Here is a 23,457-nt window from a genome sequence, read left to right as displayed (position 1 = left end):
TCTGCTTGGTTAATTTTGCTTTACAAGCGTCTGGAAGATGTTCAGGCATTTTGTCAGGCTTTAATCAGAATCCAGCCTGTGTTAAACCGATTGCTCCGTCATGGAGCTTGAATTTAGTTCTTAATGTTTTTCAAGGGGTTCCGTTTGAACCCATGCATTCCATAGATATTAAGCTGTTATCTTGGAAAGTTTTGTTTTTATTTGCTATCTCTTCTGCCTGAAGAGTTTCTGAGCTTTCTGCATTGCAATGTGATTCCCCTTATCCTATATTCCATCCTGATAAGGTGTTTTTGCGTAGTAAACCTGGATTTTTTCCTAAGGTTGTTTCAAATAAGAATATTAATCAGGAAATTGTGGTTCCTTCCTTGTGTCCTAATCCTTCCTCTAAGAAGGAACGTCTGTTACATAACTTGGACGTGGTTCGTTTTTTAATTTTTTTATTTACAAGCGACCAAGGATTTCCGTCAAACATCTTCTCTGTTTGTTGTTTATTCCGGTAAATGTAGGGGTCAAAAAGCTATGGCTACCTCTCTCTCTTTTTGGCTGAAAAGCATCATCCGCCTGGCATATGAGACTGCTGGACAGCAGCCTCCTGAAAAGATTACGGCTCATTCCACTAGAGCTGTGGTTTCCACATGGGTTTTTAAAAACAATGCTTCTGTTACACAGATTTGTAAGGTTGCGACTTGGTCCTCCCTTCATATTTTTTCCAAATTTTACAAATTTGATACTTTTGCTTCTGCTGAGGCTATTTTTGGGAGAAAGGTGCTTTCAAGCAGTGGTGCCTTCCGTTTAGGTTCCTGTCTTGTCCCTCCCTTTCATCCGTGTCCTAAAGCTTTGGTATTGGTATCCCACAAGTAAAGGATGAAACCCGTGGACTCAGTATATCTTGTAAAAGAAAAGGAAATTTATGCTTACCTGATAAATTTATTTATTTTATGTTATACCAAGTCCACGGCCCACCCTGTCATTTTGGGACAGGATTTATTTTTTATAAACTTCAGTCACCTCTGCACCTTGTTAGTTTTTTTCCCTTTCTCTTCCTATACCTTCGGTCGAATGACTGGGGGGAGGAGTTAAGGGAGGAACTATATAGCAGCTCTGCTGTGGTGCTCTTTGCCACTTCCTGTTAGCAGGAGGATTATATCCCACAAGTAAAGGATGAAACCCGTGGACTCGGTATATCGTAAAAGAAATTAATTTATCAGGTAAGCATAAATTTCCTTTTTGCATCGGCTTTTGGGAGAAAGGTTCTTCAAGCGGTGGTGCCTTCTGTTTAGGTCTGCCTGTCTTGTCCTTACCTATTCATCTGTGTCCTCTAGCTTGGGTATTAGTTCCCAACAGTAAATGATGAAGCCGTGGACTCACCATATCTTAGGAAAGAAAAGAAAATGTATGGTTATCTGATAAATTTGTTTCTTTCCGGATATGGTGAGTCCAGGGCCCCGCCCTTTATTTCAAGACAGTTATTTTTGTCTAAACCTCATTCACCTCTACACCTTGTGTTACTACTTTTTTCTCCATTTCCCTTTGGTCGAATGACTGGGGGTTGTGGGTGGGGGAGTGATACTTAACAGCTTGGCTGTGGTGCTCTTTGCCTCCTGCTGGCCAGGAGTGATATTCCCAACAGCAAATGATGAAGCCGTGGACTCACCATATCCGGAAAGAAACAAATTTATCAGGTAAGCATACATTTTATTTTTTTAATTACATTACAGAAAAATAACTTGTGAAAATCCACTGCAAAATGCTTTTTTCTGACTGTGCATAGATACATTTTTTATGAGGAATTTGATTTTTAGTTTAATGCCTCTTTAATTTGAATGCTGATAGAAATTAGGACACTAAATAAGATTTTCTAATGTATATTCACTAGCCCCAGTTTTGTTCTTTCCAGTTCATAATATCTTGGAACTCTTATGAGAGAGAGGTTTCAAGACTTACAGGTATAACTGTGAAAGATAAAGTGAAGGCTATTCTCTGTAGTGAGAAAGATGTATTTCTTAAGAATAAGCTTTCCAGTTACTGCAGTTCTACTAAAGAGGATATAATCTCTCTAAGTATATAACATTATTATGATTATTTTTTTGCTTGCGTCTTTGCTTTGTTAATTGTATGTTGTCCAGAATATAACAGATTGAAAGAGATACAACGATAAGTATTATTTTTTCTTAAGGGCAGAAACAGACAGAAAGATAAAGATTGAGATAGTGAGAATGGAACAAAAGAAATAGACAGCTGATGGGTGCTGGATTAAAGGGACATAAAACCCAATTTCATGATTCAGATAGAGCATGTGATTTTAAACAACTTTCCAATACTTCTGTTATCTAATTTGCTTTGTTCACTTTATATCCTTTGTTAAAAAGGATGCCTAGTTAGACTCAGAAGGTGCTGATTGGTGGCTGCACATATATGCCTAATTGTATTGGCTAACCCAGTGCATTTAGCTAGCTCTTACATGTGCATTGCTTGTTCTTTAACAAAGGATACTAAAAAAATGAAGCAAATGAGATAATATAAGTGACTTGGAAAGTTGTTTAAAATTGTATTCTCTATCTGAATCATAAAAGAAAGATTTTGGGTTTGATGTTCCTTTAATAATATTTATAATCTCTTTGATCTACACATATTCAGTGTATGAAATTGTTTTGACCAGCCATATATATTTTACACATTTTTAAGAATTTGCTAATTCATTTCACATATCAATTTTTTTTTTCCTAAAAATATTTTTGCTGAAAGGGAGGTGGTGGTTGGGGCGGTTAAAATTGTTTTGTCCACATCGTAAACTTCTTATGGGAATATCTGTTACCACTTTCTTGAAGACTTATACAGTTATATGTTTTTTGGTTCCCTATAGCGCCTTTGTATGCAAGAAGCTGATTGGTAATTAGTGCAGGATGAGAAGATGGAGCAGCCACTGCTACCACCACCAGGACCTGACAGCCTTCGCCTCTTCACTAGAGAATCTCTCTTCGCTATTGAGAAACGTATTGCAGAGGAAAAAGCTAAAAAGACACCAAAGGATCGCAGAGATGATGATGATGAGAATGGCCCCAAGCCAAACTCGGACTTGGAAGCAGGCAAATCTTTACCTTTTATATACGGGGATTTACCTCCATCAATGGTGTCAGAACCAATGGAGGACTTGGACCCATTTTACAGCAACAAAAAGGTACAGTTACCCCTCATGAGCAATAATGTAATAACTATCTAAAATATGATTGACGTTTTTTCTCAATTATGTTTATAGATATCTACTGTTAACAGATGTATTTATGAATATTTACATATTAAGATAAAATATACTATTTATTTATCTCTTATCAATGTATATATCTGAGTAAAGCAGAAGGCTTTTGGACATCAACTCTTTGCTGCTCTTCATTTTTTTTTTACCCCAGCAGATATAACCTTGTCAAAATAAAATAAAAAATTTCAAAGGAAAAAACAATTATTTTCTGATGGGTAAACTGCAATGCATTTAAAGTACTGTATTACATTGCACTTATAGCTTACAAGTAGATATTACAAAATGATTGGCTAAGGACACTCAAATTCCTAGCCGCCAGCTCTTTTCTGTGAGGCTTTTTTTCTTTTTAAACAAAGTAAGGGTGGACAGTACAGCCAAATTCATAAACTCCTACCATACGGTGTTCCCAATGGTCTGCTGTTGAGTCTAAAGATCATGGGAGATGGATCATGTCGCTTTAATGCACTTGCAATAGCCCATCTCATAGGATCCTTAAAGGGACATTTAACAGTTTATAAAAAAAATACATTTATGTTGTGTTACTAAAGAAAAACATATTATCCAAGTCTTAACATTTTTAAAACAAATTAACATCTTTTTTACTGCAATTATTTTTTCAATAGCCAAACTCCATCCACCATTTGTCTTATTTTGAGGAGCTAGGCAACAAGGCTAGCTACTGTCACAAAGTTTATAAAGAACATTGTTTTGCAGTTGTTAATTAATAGAGCCAATTCGGAAGAGATATGTAGCCGAGTTAGCCTATAGTCAGCAGGATGGAGAATTAGAAATTGCTCAATTTTCGAAGCTAAATTACATGAAAATGGGACATAATATTTAATGAAAATATACTGCAGAGTTGTGCATAACTAAACATTTTATATAAAAATCTCAAGGTATTTGCTTTCCATTTAAATACAAAAACAGAACATTGAGTAAGTGCTCTGCTAGGAGTCTGAGGAGTGGGTGGTCGATTTCATTGGCTGTACCACTCACCCTTACTTTCTTTAGAAAAAGGACTAACAGCCAAAGTACCCAAGACTCAGTGGTAAATTTCAAGAGTAATTATAATGCATTTCAGTGTTTCTAAATGTTTACTGTCCCTTTAAATCATACAATGTGATATGTTGACTAAAGTCTAAACAGTTGCTTTCTCTTGCACAGAGGGAGATTGTATATCAGCAGGGAAGTGCTGGCCTTGGATTATTTTTTTCCTCATTAAATATTTGTAAGCCTATTTAGGCATGATTTCCAATGTTATTACTAAGTTATGGATATTAACAATTAATACCATACTCTGCTACACTTATATAGTACATATGGGTTAATTGTGCATTATATGCATTTTGTTTTTAAAATTGTGCCAGGTTAATTTAAAAAGATTTCCTCATGCAAACTGACATTGTTAAAGCCCACCTAAATGTGCTACTGACAATAAAAAAACATTGTGGTAAAGTGTACTTTATAGACTAGCAGCCTTTCCATAAATAATATACCATATTTGTGTACAAATACGTGAACTCAAATGACATAAAATATGTTTATATAACAGCACAACATTGCTTATCATATCTTTATGGTTTGTAAAGTCTAGTGTATATTATAAAAGTATTGTTATAAAATTAGTTTTTTAATGAATGTCCAGTTTACTTTAAATGATCCATTTAAAATAGGAACTATATGAGCATACAAAGAGAGAAGCGCTCTACCAGGAATGAACAACAGCTCATCAGCTTGTGTTATGGGGATTTACCACCCAGGAGCAGCCTCTTTTAGACCAGTGTGCTTTTCACAGAGGGAAACGTTCCTGAAGTATATCGGTCTGATTCCGCCAAGTAAGGTCAGTCCAGCCCTGAAATACCAGACAATTCTCCTCTGAACAAGGAACATGACAACCCCAGACAATTATTCCAGCCTCCTATGGGCCTCATCAGTGTGGTGTAGTCACATTCCTCTAAGCACACTGGGCAAGGAGTCCACGTCTGGTTTCCCCCATCACCCATAGGGAGACCTCCCTAGGGTCATATTAATTTGCAAACAAAGAGATAAGTGCTCTACCAGGAATGAACAACAGCTCATCAGCTTGTTCTATGGCAATTTACCAACCAGGAGCAGCCTCTTTTAGACCAGTGTGCTTTTCACAGAAGAAAACTTTCCTGAAGTATATCAGTCTGATCCCGCCAAGTAAGGTCAGTCCAGCCCCGAAATACCAGGCAATTCTTCTTTAAACAAGGAACATTCACATTCATCCTTATTGCTGCAGGAACATTTTGTTCTTCGAGATTTTGCCATTGATTTGTTTTCTGACCTGGATTACAGACAGGTATATAAATAGACAGATAAAGACAGACAGGGACAGATAGATAGATAGATAGATAGATAGATAGATAGATAGATGGATAGATGGGTGTCCATCACACCTATATGAGCTTGTTAGACATCCCATTCCAAAACATAGGCATTAATATTGAGTTGGCCCCCCTTTGCGGCTATAACACTGCCACTCTTTCAGGGGAAGGATTTCCATAAAATGTTGTTGTGTGGCTATGAGAATTTGTGCCAGTTCAGTCAAAATAGCATTTATTAGGTCATGTGCTGATGTTGGAAGAGAAGGTCTGTCTCGCTATTGGCATTTCAATTCATCCTAAAGGTGTTAAGTGAGGTTTGAATCAGGGTACTGTACAAGCAACTTGAGTTCCTCCACACCAAACTCATCAAACTGTGACTTCATCAACCTCGCTTTGTGCACAGGAGCTCATTCATGCTGGAAAAGGGAAAGACCTTTCCCAAACTATTGCCACAAAGTTGGAAGCACACAGCTATCTAAAATGACTTGACCCTCTACTGGAACTAAGGGACCTAGGCCAAACCCTAAAAGACAGCCCCAGATTATTATCCCTCCTCCATTAAACTTTACAGTAGCCAATATGCCTATGTGTAGGGTAGTGTACTGGCATCCAGATTCTTTCATCAGGAAGTATCATTCACTAGGCCAGAGAACGTTTCCACTGCTCTAGAGTCCAATGTGTTCTTTACACTAGTAGATTCTCTCCATTGCTCGTGTCAATGTGAGGCTTGTGTACAGTTTTCTTGGCCATGGAAACCCATTCCATAAAGCTCTTATTACTTAGCTATATAGTATGACCCATTGTTCTGCAAAAGTTTGTCTGTGGAATTTCATGTCTATGTGCTAGATTTTAAGCACTGGTTGTGGTTGAAACACTTGAACTCAATAATTAGTTGGGGTGTCCACAAACTTTTTACCATATAGGGCCAGATTACGAGTGGAGAGAAAAAGATATATATATATAAATATGTATTTATCTATTTATATGGGTATATATGTATTTACAGACCTTTATACACATATATACATATGTACACACATAAGACCTATATATAAGTGCATTGGAGTCCTTTGTAGTTCAATAGACGAAAATATGTAAAAGCATATATATGAAATATTCATATTTAATAAAGTGTATATTTACTGTAAATATTTCACATTCCAATGTTCTGCACAAAGCAGAATATGTTCTGTGTGTTTATAGATATTCATATATATATATATACACAGTATATATATATATATATTTATAAATATATATATAAATATATATATATATGTGTATGTATATATATATATATATATATATATATATATATATATATATATATATATATAGGACTATAGATATATATATTTTAACAAAAAAATTATATATTTATAGAAATATTTATTTATGAATAAATAGAACATAATCTGCTATGTGAAGAACATTGGAAAGTGAAATATTCATATTTTCATGTCGGGTTAGCGCACATGAGAATATGAGATCGGGTTTGCGTGAGAGTAGGGTGTTCCACTTGTTTCTCCATTTATTTCTCCTACATTGGTGTGTCCGGTCCACGGCTTCATCCTTACTTGTGGGAATATTCTCTTCCCTAACAGGAAATGGCAAAGAGAGCACAGCAAAAGCTGTCCATATAGCCCCCCCTCTGGCTCCGCCCCCAGTCATTCTCTTTGCCGCTTTGAACAAGTAGCATCTCCACGGGGATGGTAAAGAGTATGTGGTGTTAGTTGTAGTTTTATTTCTTCTATCAAGAGTTTGTTATTTTAAAATAGTGCCGGTTTGTACTATTTACTATTCAACAGAAAGTGATGAAGAGTTCTGTTAAAAGAGGAGTATGATTTTAGCAACAGTAACTAAAATCCATTGCTGTTCCCACGCAGGACTGTTGAAACCAGAGAACTTCAGTTGGGGGGAACAGTTTGCAGACTTTTCTGCTCCAGGTATGACTAGTCTCTTTTCTAACAAGACATAGTAATGCTAGAAGACTGTCATTTTCCCTTATGGGATCGGTAAGCCATTTTCTTAGACTCATAACAGAATGAAGGCTTATAAATGGGCTCTATACTGGTTGACACTATTGCGGGCTAAATCGATTGATTTATATAATATTTATATGACTTTTGGAGTGTTTTGTGATTTGAAACACTTTTGGGAACGTTTTTATTACGCCTGGCAGTTGTTTAGACACCTAATCTAGTCAGGAAGGCCCCTTCACTCTGGTATGCAGAGGGAGGAGGCCTCATTTTCGCGCCTCAATTGCGCAGTTACTTCTAGAAGCAGTGCATGCAGCTTCATGTGAGAGGGTCCTGTGGCCATAAAAACGATTTCAAGAAGGCTTATTTCTGTGGTGAATAACCCCCAAGGAAGGTAAAAGCCGCAGCAAAGGCTGTGGCAGGGACTGTAGTGGGTTTAAGCTGGTAAATTGAACAATTAGCTCCGGTTTGCTCATTTAAGGGGTTAGAGACTTGAAATTTGGTGTGCAATACTTTCAAAGCATTAAGACACTAGGGTGCAAATTTTCCTTCATAGTTTTTCAAACATTCAGAAATAAAGTGTGCTCTTTTTATTATTTAAAGAGACAGTAACGGTTTTGTTTAAAAACGGTTTTATTGCATTATTAGCCTACCAAAGTCTGTCTAACATGTCTATACCTTCAGATAGCATATTTTCTGTGTGTATGGAGGCCAAGGTGGTTCCCCCTTTAAATGTATGTTCAAATTGTGCCATGGCGTCCAAACAAAGTAAGGACAGTACTGTCACATTTAATAAGATTGGCCAAGATGATTCTTCAAATGAAGGTAGTGGGGATAGTTCATCATCCTCTCCTTCTGTGTCAACACCAGTTTTGCCTGTGCAGGCGATACCTAGTACATCTAGCGCGCCAATGCTTGTTACTATGCAGCAATTAACTGCAGTAATGGATAATTCTATAGCAAATCTTTTATCCAAACTGCCAGCATTTCCCAGAAAGTGTGATTGCTCAGTTTTAAATACAGAGGATGAGCAAGTGGGCGCTGACGATACTTTATCTGTTATACCCTCACACCAATCTAAATTGGCAGTGAGGGAGGGTCTGTCTGAGGGAGAAATTTCTGATTCAGGAAAAGTTTCTCAGCAGGCAGAACCTGATATCGTGGCATTTAAATTTAAGTTAGAACATCTCCGCGCCCTGCTTAAGGAGGTGCTAACTACTCTTGATGATTGTGACTCTTTGGTGATTCCAGAGAAATTGTGCAAAATGGACAAATTCCTAGAGGTCCCTGTGCACGCTGATGCCTTTCCGATACCCAAGAGGGTGGCGGACATAGTGACCAAGGAGTGGGAGAAGCCAGGTATACCTTTTGTCCCACCTCCTATATTTAAGAAAATGTTACCCATTGTCGACCCCAGAAGGGACGCATGGCAAACAGTCCCTAAGGTTGAGGGGGCAGTTTCTGCGTTGGCCAAGCGCACAACTATTCCCATTGAGGACAGTTGTGCTTTCAAAGATCCTATGGATAAAAAATTGGAAGGATTGCTTAAAAAGATATTTGTTCAGCAAGGTTTCCTTCTCCAACCAATTTCGTGCATTATTCCTGTCACCACAGCGGCGTCTTTTTGGTTCGAGGAACTAGAAAATTCGCTCCATAAGGAGACTCCATATGAGGAAGTCATGGACAGAATTCACGCACTAAAGTTGGCTAATTCCTTTATTTTAGATGCCGCTTTTCAATTGGCTAAATTAGCTGCGAAAAATTCAGGTTTTGCAATAGTGGCGTGCAGAGCGCTTTGGCTAAAATCTTGGTCGGCGGATGTGTCGTCCAAGACAAAACTGCTTAATATTCCTTTCAAAGGTAAGACCCTTTTTGGGCCAGAATTGAAGGAGATTATTTCAGACATCACTGGGGGAAAGGGCCATGCCCTCCCACAGGATAGGCCTTTCAAGGCTAAGAACAAATCTAATTTTCGTTCCTTTCGCAATTTCAGGAACGGACCATCTCCTAACTCTGCAGCCTCTAGACAAGAGGGTAATGCTTCCCAGCCTAAACCAGCATGGAAACCAATGCAAGGCTGGAACAAGGGTAAACAGGCCAAGAAGCCTGCTGCTGCTACCAAGACAGCATGAAGGGGTAGCCCCCGATCCGGGACCGGATCTAGTAGGGGGCAGACTTTCTCTCTTTGCTCAGGCTTGGGCAAGAGATGTTCTGGATCCCTGGGCACTAGAAATAGTCTTTCAGGGGTATCTCCTAGAGTTCAAGGAACTTCCTCCAAGGGGAAGGTTCCACATGTCTCGCTTATCTTCAGACCAGATAAAGAGACAGGCATTCTTACATTGCGTAGGAGACCTATTAAAGATGGGAGTGATACACCCAGTTCCAACTGTGGAACAAGGTCTGGGTTTTTACTCAAACCTGTTTGTAGTTCCCAAAAAAGAGGGAACTTTCAGGCCAAGTCTGGATTTAAAAATTCTAAACAAATTCCTCAGAGTTCCATCATTCAAAATGGAAACCATTCGAACGATTTTACCAATAATCCAGGAGGGTCAATACATGACTACTGTGGACTTAAAGGATGCGTACCTACATATTTCTATCCACAAAGATCATCATCAGTTCCTAAGGTTCGCCTTTCTGGACAAGCATTACCAGTTCGTGGCTCTTCCGTTCGGTTTAGCCATTGCTCCCAGAATTTTCACAAAGGTGCTAGGGTCCCTACTAGCGGTTCTAAGACCGAGGGGCATTGCGGTGGCACCTTACTTAGACGACATCCTAATCCAAGCGTCGTCCCTTTCCAGATCAAGGGCTCATACAGACATTGTATTAGCCTTTCTCAGGTCTCACGGGTGGAAGGTGAACGTAGAAAAAGAGTTCCCTGTCCCCGTCTACAAGGGTTCCCTTTCTGGGAACAATAATAGATTCTGTAGAAATGAAGATTTTTCTGACAGAGGTCAGAAAATTAAAACTTCTAAACGCTTGTCAAGTTCTTCAATCTATTCCTCAGCCTTCCATAGCTCAGTGCATGGAGGTAATAGGACTAATGGTTGCAGCAATGGACGTGGTTCCTTTTGCTCAAATTCATCTAAGACAATTGCAACTGTGCATGCTCAAACAGTGGAATGGGGATTATGCAGACTTGTCTCCCCAGATTCAAGTAGACCAGGTAACCAGAGACTCACTCCGCTGGTGGTTCACTCAGGATCACCTGTCTCAGGGAATGAGTTTCCGCAGACCAGAGTGGGTCTCTTAGGCTGGGGCGTGGTCTGGGACTCCCTGAAAGCTCAGGGTCTATGGTCTTGGGAAGAGTCCCTTCTCCCGATAAACATTTTGGAACTGAGAGCGATATTCAATGCGCTCCTGGCCTGGCCTCACCTAGCGAAGGCCAGATTCATAAGATTTCAGTCGGACAACATGATGACTGTAGCGTACATCAATCATCAGGGGGGAACAAAGAGTTCCTTGGCGATAACAGAGGTATCCAAGATCATCAAATGGGCGGAGGATCACTCCTGCCAACTATCTGCAATCCACATCCCAGGAGTAGACAACTGGGAGGCGGATTATTTGAGTCGTCAAACTTTCCATCCGGGGGAGTGGGAACTCCACCCGGAGGTCTTTGCCCAGTTAACTCAACTATGGGGCACTCCGGATATGGTTATCAACTGGAGCACTCCAATTAAGAGCTAAAGTGTAATTGTATTGGATAGCATAAAATATAACTACATATAATGTAACAGAAAGCAAACGCAGAAAATTAACCACAATTGCCTAGCAATGCTACAATCTAAATATCCTATTTCAGCTCTAAAAATAAAAATAAAGGACCACAATCTAAATAAGAGTAAGATAATCAATGCTAACAGCAAACAATTTGTGCATTTAATAAAAAAGTAGATTTGATGCAATGATGGATTTTGATAAAATGTAACATTAATATATAATATAGTAAAAAAAAATACATTTATTAATACATTTAAGGTCGACCTTATAAGTGAATAAACAACAAATTACATAAAATATTCATAACAATGTGAAACAAATCAAAATAAAAATGCCCCATATAGCCAAGGAGGCCAAAAAATCTTTCACAAAATCTTTTTTAATCCTGAGTGTCTGTAAACTTTATCTCCGTGATCGCAAATCTCCTGGAAACAAAAGATATTCTCCTTCAGGCAGTGTGAAAAGCTGTGTGTAAATTAATTAATCTCTACTCACAGTTTCAAAAAGCTGACATCTGCGATGAAAACGTGCCCTTAGAAAATACTTTATTCCGATTCTGGAATGTCTCCAAAGGGATCAAAGCACTCAAAATCCAAAACGTACAAAGTTCTTAGGGCAAGTAACACTTAAATTGCCAAGTATTAAAAAGTATTAAACTATCCGCAATCCTGGAGCCTAGTAACCAAAGATATGGCTGCTTACTGAATAACCCTCTAGACCGATAAGCCAATAAGATTAGCTCAAACAGTCAGAGGTGCCGTGGACAAAATCCAGAAGCGCTGTTCACAGCGGTATTTCAATCGGCTCTATGCGGGATATAACATTGAGCTCCGTTTAAGGAGTAGTTTACCATAGAGCAACGCGTTTCAAATTAATCTTTGTCAAGATTTTGTGAAAGACTTTTTGGCCTCCTTGGCTATATGGGACATTTTTATTTTGATTTGTTTCACATTGTTATGAATATTTTATGTAATTTGTTGTTTATTCACTTATAAGGTCGACCTTAAATGTATTAATAAATGTATTTTTTTTTTACTATATTATATATTAACTAGTCCTAAAGCCCGTTGACACGGGCCGTGTTATTCCCATTCTCTCTCCCATTCCCATTCTCTCTCTCATTCTCTCTCTCATTCTCTCTCTCATTCTCTCTCCCATTCTTTCTTTCTCTCTCTCCCATTCTTTCTCTCTCCCATTCTTTCTCTCTCCCATTCTTTCTCTCTCCCATTCTTTCTCTCTCCCATTCTTTTTCTCTCCCATTCTCTCTCTCTCTCCCATTCTTTTTCTCTCCCATTCTTTTTCTCTCCCATTTTCTCTCTCTCCCATTCTTTTTCTCTCCCATTCTTTTTCTCTCCCATTCTTTTTCTCTCCCATTCTTTTTCTCTCCCATTCTTTTTCTCTCCCATTCTTTCTCTCTCCCATTTTCTCTCTCTCCCATTTTCTCTCTCTCTCCCATTTTCATTTTCTCTCTCTCTCTCTCTCCCATTTTCATTTTCTCTCTCTCTCTCTCTCTCTCTCTCTCTCTCTCTCTCTCTCTCTCTCTCTCTCTCTCTCTCTCTCTCGCGCCTCTTACAGCTGAGCTGCTGCCGGGTCCTCGCGCGCCTCTTACAGCTGAGCTGCTGCCGGGTCCTCGCGCGCCTCTTACAGCTGAGCTGCTGCCGGGTCCTCGCGCGCCTCTTACAGCTGAGCTGCTGCCGGGTCCTCGCGCGCCTCTTACAGCTGAGCTGCTGCCGGGTCCTCGCGCGCCTCTTACAGCTGAGCTGCTGCCGGGTCCTCGCGCGCCTCTTACAGCTGAGCTGCTGCCGGGTCCTCGCGGCAAGAGTTTGTCTGAACTGCGCATGACGGCTTCAGACAAACTCTTGTCTTTTATAATATAGGATGTTACATTTTATCAAAATCCATCATTGCATCAAATCTACTTTTTTATTAAATGCACAAATTGTTTGCTGTTAGCATTGATTATCTTACTCTTATTTAGATTGTGGTCCTTTATTTTTATTTTTAGAGCTGAAATAGGATATTTAGATTGTAGCATTGCTAGGCAATTGTGGTTAATTTTCTGCGTTTGCTTTCTGTTACATTATATGTAGTTATATTTTATGCTATCCAATACAATTACACTTTAGCTCTTAATTGGAGCGCTCCAGTTGATAACTTTAATTGTATGTCCATATTTTCTAGAAGTATAGAGAGACTTCTATTTCATCTGGAGTTTGTTGTAGCAGTTTTATTTTGGCGCGGTCTCAGACTTTGTTTTTTAGCACTCCGGATATGGATCTGAGGGCGTCTCGTCAGAACTTCAAAGTTCCTCGATACGGGTCCAGATCCAGGGATCCCAGGGTGACACTAGTGGATGCATTAGTGGCGCCTTGGTTGTTCAATCTAGCTTATGTGTTTCCACCGTTCCCTCTCCTTCCCAGGCTGGTAGCCAGGATCAAACAGGAGAAGGCCTCGGTGATTCTAATAGCTCCTGCGTGGCCACGCAGGACTTGGTATGCAGACTTGGTGAATATGTCATCGGTTCCACCATGGAAGCTACCTTTGAGACAGTATCTTCTAGTACATGGTCCATTCGAACATCCAAATCTAGTCTCTCTGCAACTGACTGCTTGGAAATTGAACGCTTGATTTTATCTAAGCATGGGTTTTCAGATTCAGTTATAGATACTCTGGTTCAAGCCAGAAAACCTGTAACTAGGAAAATTTACCATAAGATATGGCAAAAATATATCCGTTGGTGTGAATCCAAGGGATTCTCTTGGAGTAAAATTAAAATTCCTAGGATACTTTCCTTTCTCCAAGAGGGTTTGGATAAAGGTTTGTCGGCTAGTTCTTTAAAAGGACAGATATCTGCTCTGTCTGTTTTGTTACACAAACGTCTGGCAGCCGTGCCAGATGTACAGGCATTTGTACAGGCATTAGTTAGAATCAAGCCTGTCTACAGACCTATGACTCCTCCTTGGAGTCTAAATTTAGTTCTTTCAGTTCTTCAGGGGGTTCCGTTTGAACCCATGCATTCCATAGATATTAAGTTACTATCTTGGAAAGTTCTATTTTTGGTTGCTATTTCTTCTGCTAGAAGAGTATCTGAATTATCTGCTTTGCAGTGTACTTCTCCCTATCTGGTATTCCATTCAGATAAGGTAGTTTTACGTACCAAGCCTGGTTTTCTTCCAAAGGTGGTTTCCAACAGGAATATTAACCAGGAAATAGTTGTTCCTTCTCTGTGTCCGAATCCAGCTTCAAAGAAGGAACGTTTGTTACACAACCTAGATGGGGTCCATGCTTTAAAATTCTATTTAGAAGCAAGAAAGGATTTCAGACAGACATCATCCTTGTTTGTCGTTTATTCTGGTAAGAGGAGAGGGCAGAAAGCTACTGGTACCTCTCTTTCTTTTTGGCTGAAAAGCATCATCTGATTGGCTTATGAGACTGCCGGACGGCAGCCTCCTGAACGAATTACAGCTCACTCTACTAGAGCTGTGGCTTCCACATGGGCCTTCAAGAACGAGGCTTCTGTTGATCAGATCTGTAAGGCAGCGACTTGGTCTTCTCTGCATACTTTTGCCAAATTTTACAAATTCGATACTTATGCTTCTTCGGAGGCAGTTTTTGGGAGAAAGGTTTTGCAAGCCGTGGTGCCTTCCGTTTAGGTAACCTGACTTGCTCCCTCCCTTCATCCGAGTCCTAAAGCTTTGGTATTGGTTCCCACAAGTAAGGATGAAGCCATGGACCGGACACACCAATGTAGGAGAAAACAGAATTTATGTTTACTTGATAAATTTCTTTCTCCTACGGTGTGTCCGGTCCACGGCCCGCCCTGGCTTTTAGTCAGGTTTAAAATTTTTTATTCCATACACTACAGTCACCACGGCACCCTATAGTTTCTCCTTTTTCTCCTAACCGTCGGTCGAATGACTGGGGGGCGGAGCCAGAAGGGGGGCTATATGGACAGCTTTTGCTGTGCTCTCTTTGCCATTTCCTGTTAGGGAAGAGAATATTCCCACAAGTAAGGATGAAGCCGTGGACCGGACACACCGTAGGAGAAAGAAATTTATCAGGTAAACATAAATTCTGTTTTCTTTGGGGGAATACATGAACTTGCATGCAATGTTCTAACCTCGGCTTATTGCACTCATCGAATTAGCATTCTGGCGAAAAACAGTTTATTTTCAACTCATAATACGAGCACAACCCGACAAGCGCAAAAAAGCTTACTTCTAGCACAATTACCACTCGAGCGGGATCAGTAAATAGTGCTCCACTTGTAATCTGTCCCATACTGTATTAACACAACTGTTATTTATAGAAGTCATTCAACACAATGAACCAAAAATATTGAGATTGATTCATTTTACTATTTCTCAAACATTTTTTTTTAATTATGGTGTTTGCATTAACAAATGTATTCAAATATCTAAAGAGCTGAAATTATATTGAACTAAAGTTGTTATTTATATTTTGCTATACTGCTACATTTTTACTATTCTGGATGGCCTGATTGTATCATGTTCCATTACTAGCAATAGAAGTTTACTTTTTGAGGACACAATTTTTATGTTGAAATATTTTTTATTAATTAAAGACATTCTTATCTTACAAAAAATAAAAACAAAATGTATGGTTACCTGATAAATTTCTTTCTTTCTTGATACGGTGAGTTTACAGATCATCATCAAATACTGTTGGGAATAACACTCCTGGCCAGCAGGAGAAGGCAAAGAGCACCACAGCAGAGCTGTTAAGTATCACTTCCCTTCCCACAAACCCCAGTCATTCGACCAAGGGAAAGGAGAGAAAAGAAATAACACAAGGTGCAAAGGTGCCTGAGGTTTATATAACAAAAATGGTCTCAAAAACAGGGAGGGCCGTGGACTCACCGTGTCAAGAAATAAATAAATGTATCAGGTAAGCATAAATTTTGTTTTCTTTCTAATGACACAGTGAGTCCACGGATCATCATCAATTACTGTTGGGAATCAATATCCAAGCTAGAGTACACAGATGATTTGGGAGGGACGAAACAGGTAACCAAAACAGAGGGCACCACTGCTTGAAAAAACTAACTCCCAAAAACCTCAGCTGAGGCAAAAATATTAGTCTTGAAAAGTTAACAGGGTACGCAAAGAAAATCAGGTTGCGGCCTCGCAAAACCGTACTAGAGAAGCTACGTCTTAAAAACATAAAAGAAAGAAACAGCCTTAGCGGAGCGAGCTGTAAATCTTTCAGGAACCTGCTGTCCAGCAGTCTCAAACAACCAAATATACTACTCAGCCAGAAAAAGGAGGTGTAGCAAAAAGCTTTCTGTCCAGAAAAACAGACAAACAAGACAAAAGACCGGCGAAAATCCTTATTCGCCTGAACAAAAACTGTAAAGCACGCATAACCTCTAAGGAGCGCAACACGTGTGTCTCAGGAAAGAAGGACCATGTCAAGAGAAAGAACCACAATTTCTGATAAAATTCCTTTACGGAAACTACTTAGGAAAGAAAATAACTAACACGCAACACCACCTTATCGTCATGAACGATAAGATAAGGCGAATCACACAGCAACTACTACAAAAAGAAGAAAGAATACACAAAAATAGCACTCCCAGGTCACTTGGAAACAGTGAGAATATATTATATATAGCGATCCAATGATCGAGTATGAGGAGACAGAAACTTAACTAAAATTAAAATATAACTTTTATTGGGGTTTGCAGATAAAAAATAGGAAAAATAGAGTTTTAAAATTACACTCAAACTCCGACTGTAGTCAAATGAATTGATGTGGCAATAATAAGTGTACAGAGATGGAACGTAGAGATACTCTATGGTTGGGTTGTCTATCAAATTGTTAACCTGCTTCTCCAATATGATCAGAGAAAAAAACTTATTCATAGTATTGCTGAATAGAACGTCAGTGCAGGTAAATAGCAACCTGTATTCCAGGTAAAAAATGACTGATCTAGACCACTCAGGATTTAAAGGGTACTAAAACTTGGTATATTAAGTGGATAATGTCCACTCATATTATCTATAGTAAACACTATCCCCTTGTATTAGGTAAATGAATTGCTCAGGTGCTATTACAAAAATGCTAGTGTGCATTTAAACACCGTGTGATGATAGCAGTTATTCATGACTGTTAAGAGTGTGCCAGTAAAAGTTCAATAATGTGTGGTATATAATCCAGTAGGATGCTTTCATACAGGGTGACACTTAGTTTATAGTATGTAATAACATGGATTGGGTTATTTCCAGAATTGCAGCTGAATTAGCAAAATGAATATGTGCTTGGAGTCACAGTTACTGACTATCACTGTTTGTGTAGCAGCCTAGTTAATAAAGTTATATGGCTCATATACTGTCCACACAATTTATTTTATACCACAACCGTTTTGAGGATTATTAGTATATCCGTGTACATTTACTAGACATAGGTAAAGTATGTGTTGGCTGCTTAAGTTATACGTCGTATGGTCACCATAAGATTTGTAGGCATTCAAAATATTGCCTTATCTCGGTTTAACTAGCAGGTTTATAAAACATTACTTTCTAATATATGTATCTTAAATTACACGTTAATGGCAGGTCACCGGCCTGTGGTGTATTAGTAATTGCGAGTAGTGATTCAATACATATGGTATTTCTGACCAGGGCTGTAGTAACTGTCAGAAAAAAGTGTGTCCGTGTGGTTATGTGAAAACAAACAGCTGATATTCGTTAAGCATATGTTCACCTCGGTTCAACTAAGACTAAGTGTCTTAACTATTACAGATATCACTGTGTTTTTAAATTTGAATATATGTTAGATATCTACATTAATGATCTATATAGTTGTAATAAGTCACTGACTTAGTAACCTTAATTGTTATAAGTGCCTGTATAGCATGAAGCACCTTGCGGTACCTTTTGTGAACTAAAGTTCCGTTTTCTTAATGTTTAAGCGGCTAATGCAGTTAATTACTGAAGAAACATCAACGCGGTTGTTGCCATATCGTGGCGTTATAAGCAATTGTGTAAAATAGGGGCCACTGAGTTTAATCCGTTAGGGTAACCGAAGTTGTATAGTGGAACTTCGTTAACAGTATAGCCGCTTTATTGGAGATAAGCTGGGTACTGATTATTAGTTATACTTTATACTTCAGTACAATGTTAACTACATATGAGGTGCACCGTACTATATTATGCTGTTATGCAACTGCTTGAATTTTTTGTAGTATTTAATTGTTCAAGTTGTGATTTGTCAAGTAAGATTTAGTGCGGTTACTCCGCTTGCACAGTTGCCAAACAAGTAATGGATATAAAACTTCCACTTGTGCTTACTTACGATGTGGGATTAGGAGCAATAATATCGGGTTACAATTGCATGCTAGTGAGTCAAAATGATTTAGCAGCTGTGACTTATCTTTAATTGCGCCGTTGTTTAGCAATAATAGACCCACATACTGGCTGCATTGAAACTATGCCGGTAATCTGCTACTCTCTAAATTTGAAGTTGTTATGCACCTGCTGGCGGTTGAATTATTCAGTATAAAGTTGGATATGATACCTGATGTGGTCTGAAAGTATCTATAAATAAGAGCACTCTGGCATACTCTGACACTTAGTAGTTAAGTATAAAGTAAATATTGGCAATTATTATACACTTGCCAGACATGGTTATTTCATACATGTAAGCAAATATAGATACATTCCGGACAAGTGCGTGCAAAGACTACAGTAATAAATTCGGAAGCTTAAGGCTTGCTAAAAACACAGGAGCTCCTAGGACTCCTCACCATTGCCCTAACGTCCCTAACATGTTTCGCCACATAACGTGGCTTTTTTTTTTACCTGGAATACAGGTTGCTATTTACCTGCACTGACGTTCTATTCAGCAATACTACAAATACGTTTTTTTCTCTGATCATATTGGAGAAGCAGGTTAACAATTTGATAGACAACCCAACCATAGAGTATCTCTACGTTCCATCTCTGTACACTTATTATTGCCACATCAATTCATTTGACTACAGTCGGAGTTTGAGTGTAATTTTAAAACTCTATTTTTCCTATTTTTTATCTGCAAACCCCAATAAAAGTTATATTTTAATTTTAGTTAAGTTTCTGTCTCCCCATACTCCATCATTGGATCGCTATATCTAATATATTCTCACTGTTTCCAAGTGACCTGGGAGTGCTATTTTTGTGTATTCTTTCTTCTTTTTGTAGTAGTAATTAAGGACTTACACACAGAACCCATACTGAGCCATATTAATTGTCTATTAAGATACAAGGCTATTCCAGCCAGCTAGATACTAAACCAGGCAGGTCTCTCACACACTAGTAGTGCCATTGGTAATCTTCTCTTTGTAAACGAATCACACAGCAAAGCTGAGGGTTCCATCACTCTTGGCAGAAGAAAAAAGCACAAGAACAAAACCTTCCAAGATAACAACTTAATATCTATGGAATGGAAAAGCTCAAACTGAGTTACTACAAAAACTTAAGAACAAAGAAATCTGCTTCAGAGAACTGACTGACAGAAACTTTCTCCAGACCTTCTGGAAGAAAGGAAAAACATTCTAAAATGCCTGACCTATTCCAAGAGAAACCCTTGGATACGCACCCTTAACTACACTTTATGGGAAAAATCCCTTTTAACAGGCTTACAAACCTGAATCATGGTCACAAGGACCGACTCAGCAACCACGCTTAGACAGACTAAGTATTCAAACTCCAATGTAGATGAAGGAAAGTACCCAAAATCAGCGGGTCCTTCCTCAGAGGGGTTCACCCACGTAGAGGAGATGGAGTTCCCACTATGGGCCTCTAGTTATCAAGCCGTCAACCTCAAATACGCTGGAATTCCGCAGCGTATTTGTGGCGAGGCTGATTCGCCTTAGTTATCAAGCCCTACACACCGGCAAAAGTAGAATTTAGTGACGTAAGCTTTGATCCGCCGGACTCAGTCCGACACAGATCGATTCTTACGTCACTCCAGATGTTCCGCAAACAAGTTCGGCACAATCTGACTACCTGGTTTTCAATCCCTGGAGGCGGCAGATCCCATAGGAATCAATGGGAGCCTGACCATAGCGAAAGTTCATGTTCGCTGCTGCCCGACATCCCATTGATTCCTATGGGAGCTGTCTGCACCTAACACCCTAACATGTACCCCGAGTCTAAACACCCCTAATCTGCCCCCCCCCTACACCGCAACAACTAAATAAAGTTATTACCCCCTAAACCGCCGCTCCCGGAGCCCACGCCACTCTAATAAACTGATTAACCCCTAAACCGCCGCTCCCGGACCCCGCCACTACTATAATAAATATGTTAACCCCTAAACCGCCGCTCCCGGACCCCGCCGCCACCTAAATAATACCTATTAACCCCTATCCTGCCCCCCCTACACCCCCGCCACTATAATAAATTTATTAACCCCTATCCTGCCCCCCCACACCACCGCAACTATAATAAAATTATTAACCCCTAAACCTAAGTCTAACCCTAACCCTAACACCCCCCTAACTTAAATATTAATTAAATACATCTAAATATTATAACTCTTATTAACTAAATGAATCCTATTTAAAACTAAATACTTACCTGTAAAATAAACCCTAAGATAGCTACAATGTAATTAATAATTACATTGTAGCTATTTTAGGATTTAAATTTATTTTACAGGTAACTTTGTATTTATTTTAACTAGGTAGAATAGTTATTAAATAGTTATTAACTATTTAATAACTACCTAGCTAAAAGAAATACAAAATTACCTGTAAAATAAATCCTAACCTAAGTTACAATTAAACCTAATACTACACTATCATTAAATTAATTAAATAAATTACCTACAAATAACTACAATTAAATACAATTAAATAAACTAACTAAAGTACAAAAAATAAAAAAAATAAGTTACAAACATTTAAAAAATATTACAACAATTTTAAGCTACTTACACCTAATCTAAGCCCCCTAATAAAATAACAAAGCCCCCCAAAATAAAAAAAGGCCCTAACCTATTCTACATTAAAAAGTTAACAGCTCTATTACCTTACCAGCCCTTAAAAGGGCCTTTTGCGGGGCATGCCCCAAACAATTCAGCTCTTTTACCTGTAAAAATAAAATACAACCCCCCCCAACATTAAAACCCACCACCCACATACCCCTACTCTAACCCAAACCCCCCTTAAATAAACCTAACACTACCCCCTTGAAGATCATCCTACCTTTAGCCGTCTTCAGCCAGCCGACCACCGATGGAACAGAAGAAGACATTCGGAGCGGCAGAAGTCATCATCCAAGGGGCGCTGAAGAAGTCTTCCATCCGATTGAAGTCAACATCCAGGCGGCACTGAAGAAGTCTTCCATCCGATTGAAGTCATCATCCAGACGGCGTCTTCAATCTTCATTCATCCGGAGCGGAGCCATCTTAAGACGAGCCGACGCGGAGCCGACGCGGAGCCATCTTCTTCCACCGACGACTGAACGACGAATGACGGTTCCTTTAAGTGACGTCATCCAAGATGGCGTCCCTTGAATTACGATTGGCTGATAGGATTCTATCAGCCAATCGGAATTAAGGTAGGAGAAATCTGATTGGCTGATTAAATCAGCCAATCTGATTGAAGTTCAATCCGATTGGCTGATCCAATCAGCCAATCAGATTGAGCTCGCATTCTATTGGCTGTTCCGATCAGCCAATAGAATGAGAAATTAATCTGATTGGCTGATTGGATCAGCCAATCGAATTGAACTTCAATCTGATTGGCTGATTCAATCAGCCAATCAGATTTTCCTACCTTAATTCCGATTGGCTGATAGAATCCTATCAGCCAATCGGAATTCGAGGGACGCCATCTTGGATGACGTCACTTAAAGGAACCGTCATTCGTCGTTCAGTCGTCGGTGGAAGAGGATGGCTCCGCGTCGGCTCGTCTGAAGATGGCTCCGCTCCGCTCCGGATGGATGAAGATTGAAGATGCCGCCTGGATGTTGACTTCAATCGGATGGAAGACTTCTTCAGCGCCCCTTGGATGATGACTTCTGCCCCTCCGGATTTCTTCTTCTGTTCCATCGGTGGTCGGCTGGCTGAAGACGGCTAAAGGTAGGATGATCTTCAGGGGGGGTAGCGTTAGGTTTATTTAAGGGGGGTTTGGGTTAGAGTAGGGGTATGTGGGTGGTGGGTTTTAATGTTGGGGGGGGGTTGTATTTTATTTTTACAGGCAAAAGAGCTGAATTCTTTGGGGCATGCCCCGCAAAAGGCCCTTTTAAGGGCTGGTAAGGTAATAGAGCTGTTAACTTTTTAATGTAGAATAGGGTAGGGCATTTTTTTATTTTGGGGGGCTTTGTTATTTTATTAGGGTGCTTAGATTAGGTGTAAGTAGCTTAAAATTGTAATATTTTTTTAAATGTTTGTAACTTATTTTTTTCATTTTTTGTAACTCAGTTTTTTTTATTTTTTGTACTTTAGTTAGTTTATTTAATTGTATTTAATTGTAGTTATTTGTAGGTAATTTATTTAATTAATTTAATGATAGTGCAGTGTTAGGTTTAATTGTAACTTAGGTTAGGATTAGTTTTACAGGTAATTTTGTATTTCTTTAAGCTAGGTAGTTATTAAATAGTTAATAACTATTTAATAACTATTCTAACTAGCTAAAATAAATACAAAGTTATCTGTAAAATAAATTTAAATCCTAAAATAGCTACAATGTAATTATTAATTACATTGTAGCTATCTTAGGGTTTATTTTACAGGTAAGTATTTAGTTTTAAATAGGAATAATTTATTTAATGATAGTGTAGTGTTAGGTGTAATTGTAAATTAGGTTAGTTTTTATTTTACAGGTAAATTTCTCTTTATTTTAACTAGGTAGCTATTAAATAGTTAATAACTATTTAATAGCTATTGTACCTAGTTAAAATAAATTGAAAGTTGCCTGTAAAATAAAAATAAATCCTAAGATAGATACAATAAAATTATTATTTATATTGTAACTAGATTAGGGTTTATTTTAAAGGTAAGTATTTAGTTTTAAATAGGATTAATTTAGTTAATAAGAGTAATAATATTTAGATGTATTTAATTAATATTTAAGTTAGGGGGGTGTTAGGGTTAGGGTTAGACTTAGGTTTAGGGGTTAATAATTTTATTATAGGTTGTGGCG

General features: G+C 38.7%; 1 protein-coding gene across 1 annotated transcript in view; it reads left to right on the top strand.

Annotated features, from left to right (window-relative positions):
* LOC128645401 (sodium channel protein type 2 subunit alpha-like) overlaps positions 1-23,457 on the top strand; it is a 584,077-nt gene that overhangs the window by 82,371 nt on the left and 478,249 nt on the right. The window contains exon 2 of the mRNA XM_053698390.1: positions 2,864-3,178. Within this exon, the coding sequence (XP_053554365.1) occupies positions 2,912-3,178 (267 nt within the window). The 5' untranslated portion in view covers positions 2,864-2,911. The remainder of the gene's footprint in view (positions 1-2,863; positions 3,179-23,457) is intronic.

This window comes from Bombina bombina, chromosome 1 (genome assembly GCF_027579735.1).
Source record: "Bombina bombina isolate aBomBom1 chromosome 1, aBomBom1.pri, whole genome shotgun sequence".
Taxonomy (NCBI): domain Eukaryota; kingdom Metazoa; phylum Chordata; class Amphibia; order Anura; family Bombinatoridae; genus Bombina; species Bombina bombina.
This window is presented reverse-complemented; position numbering and strand designations above follow the sequence as displayed.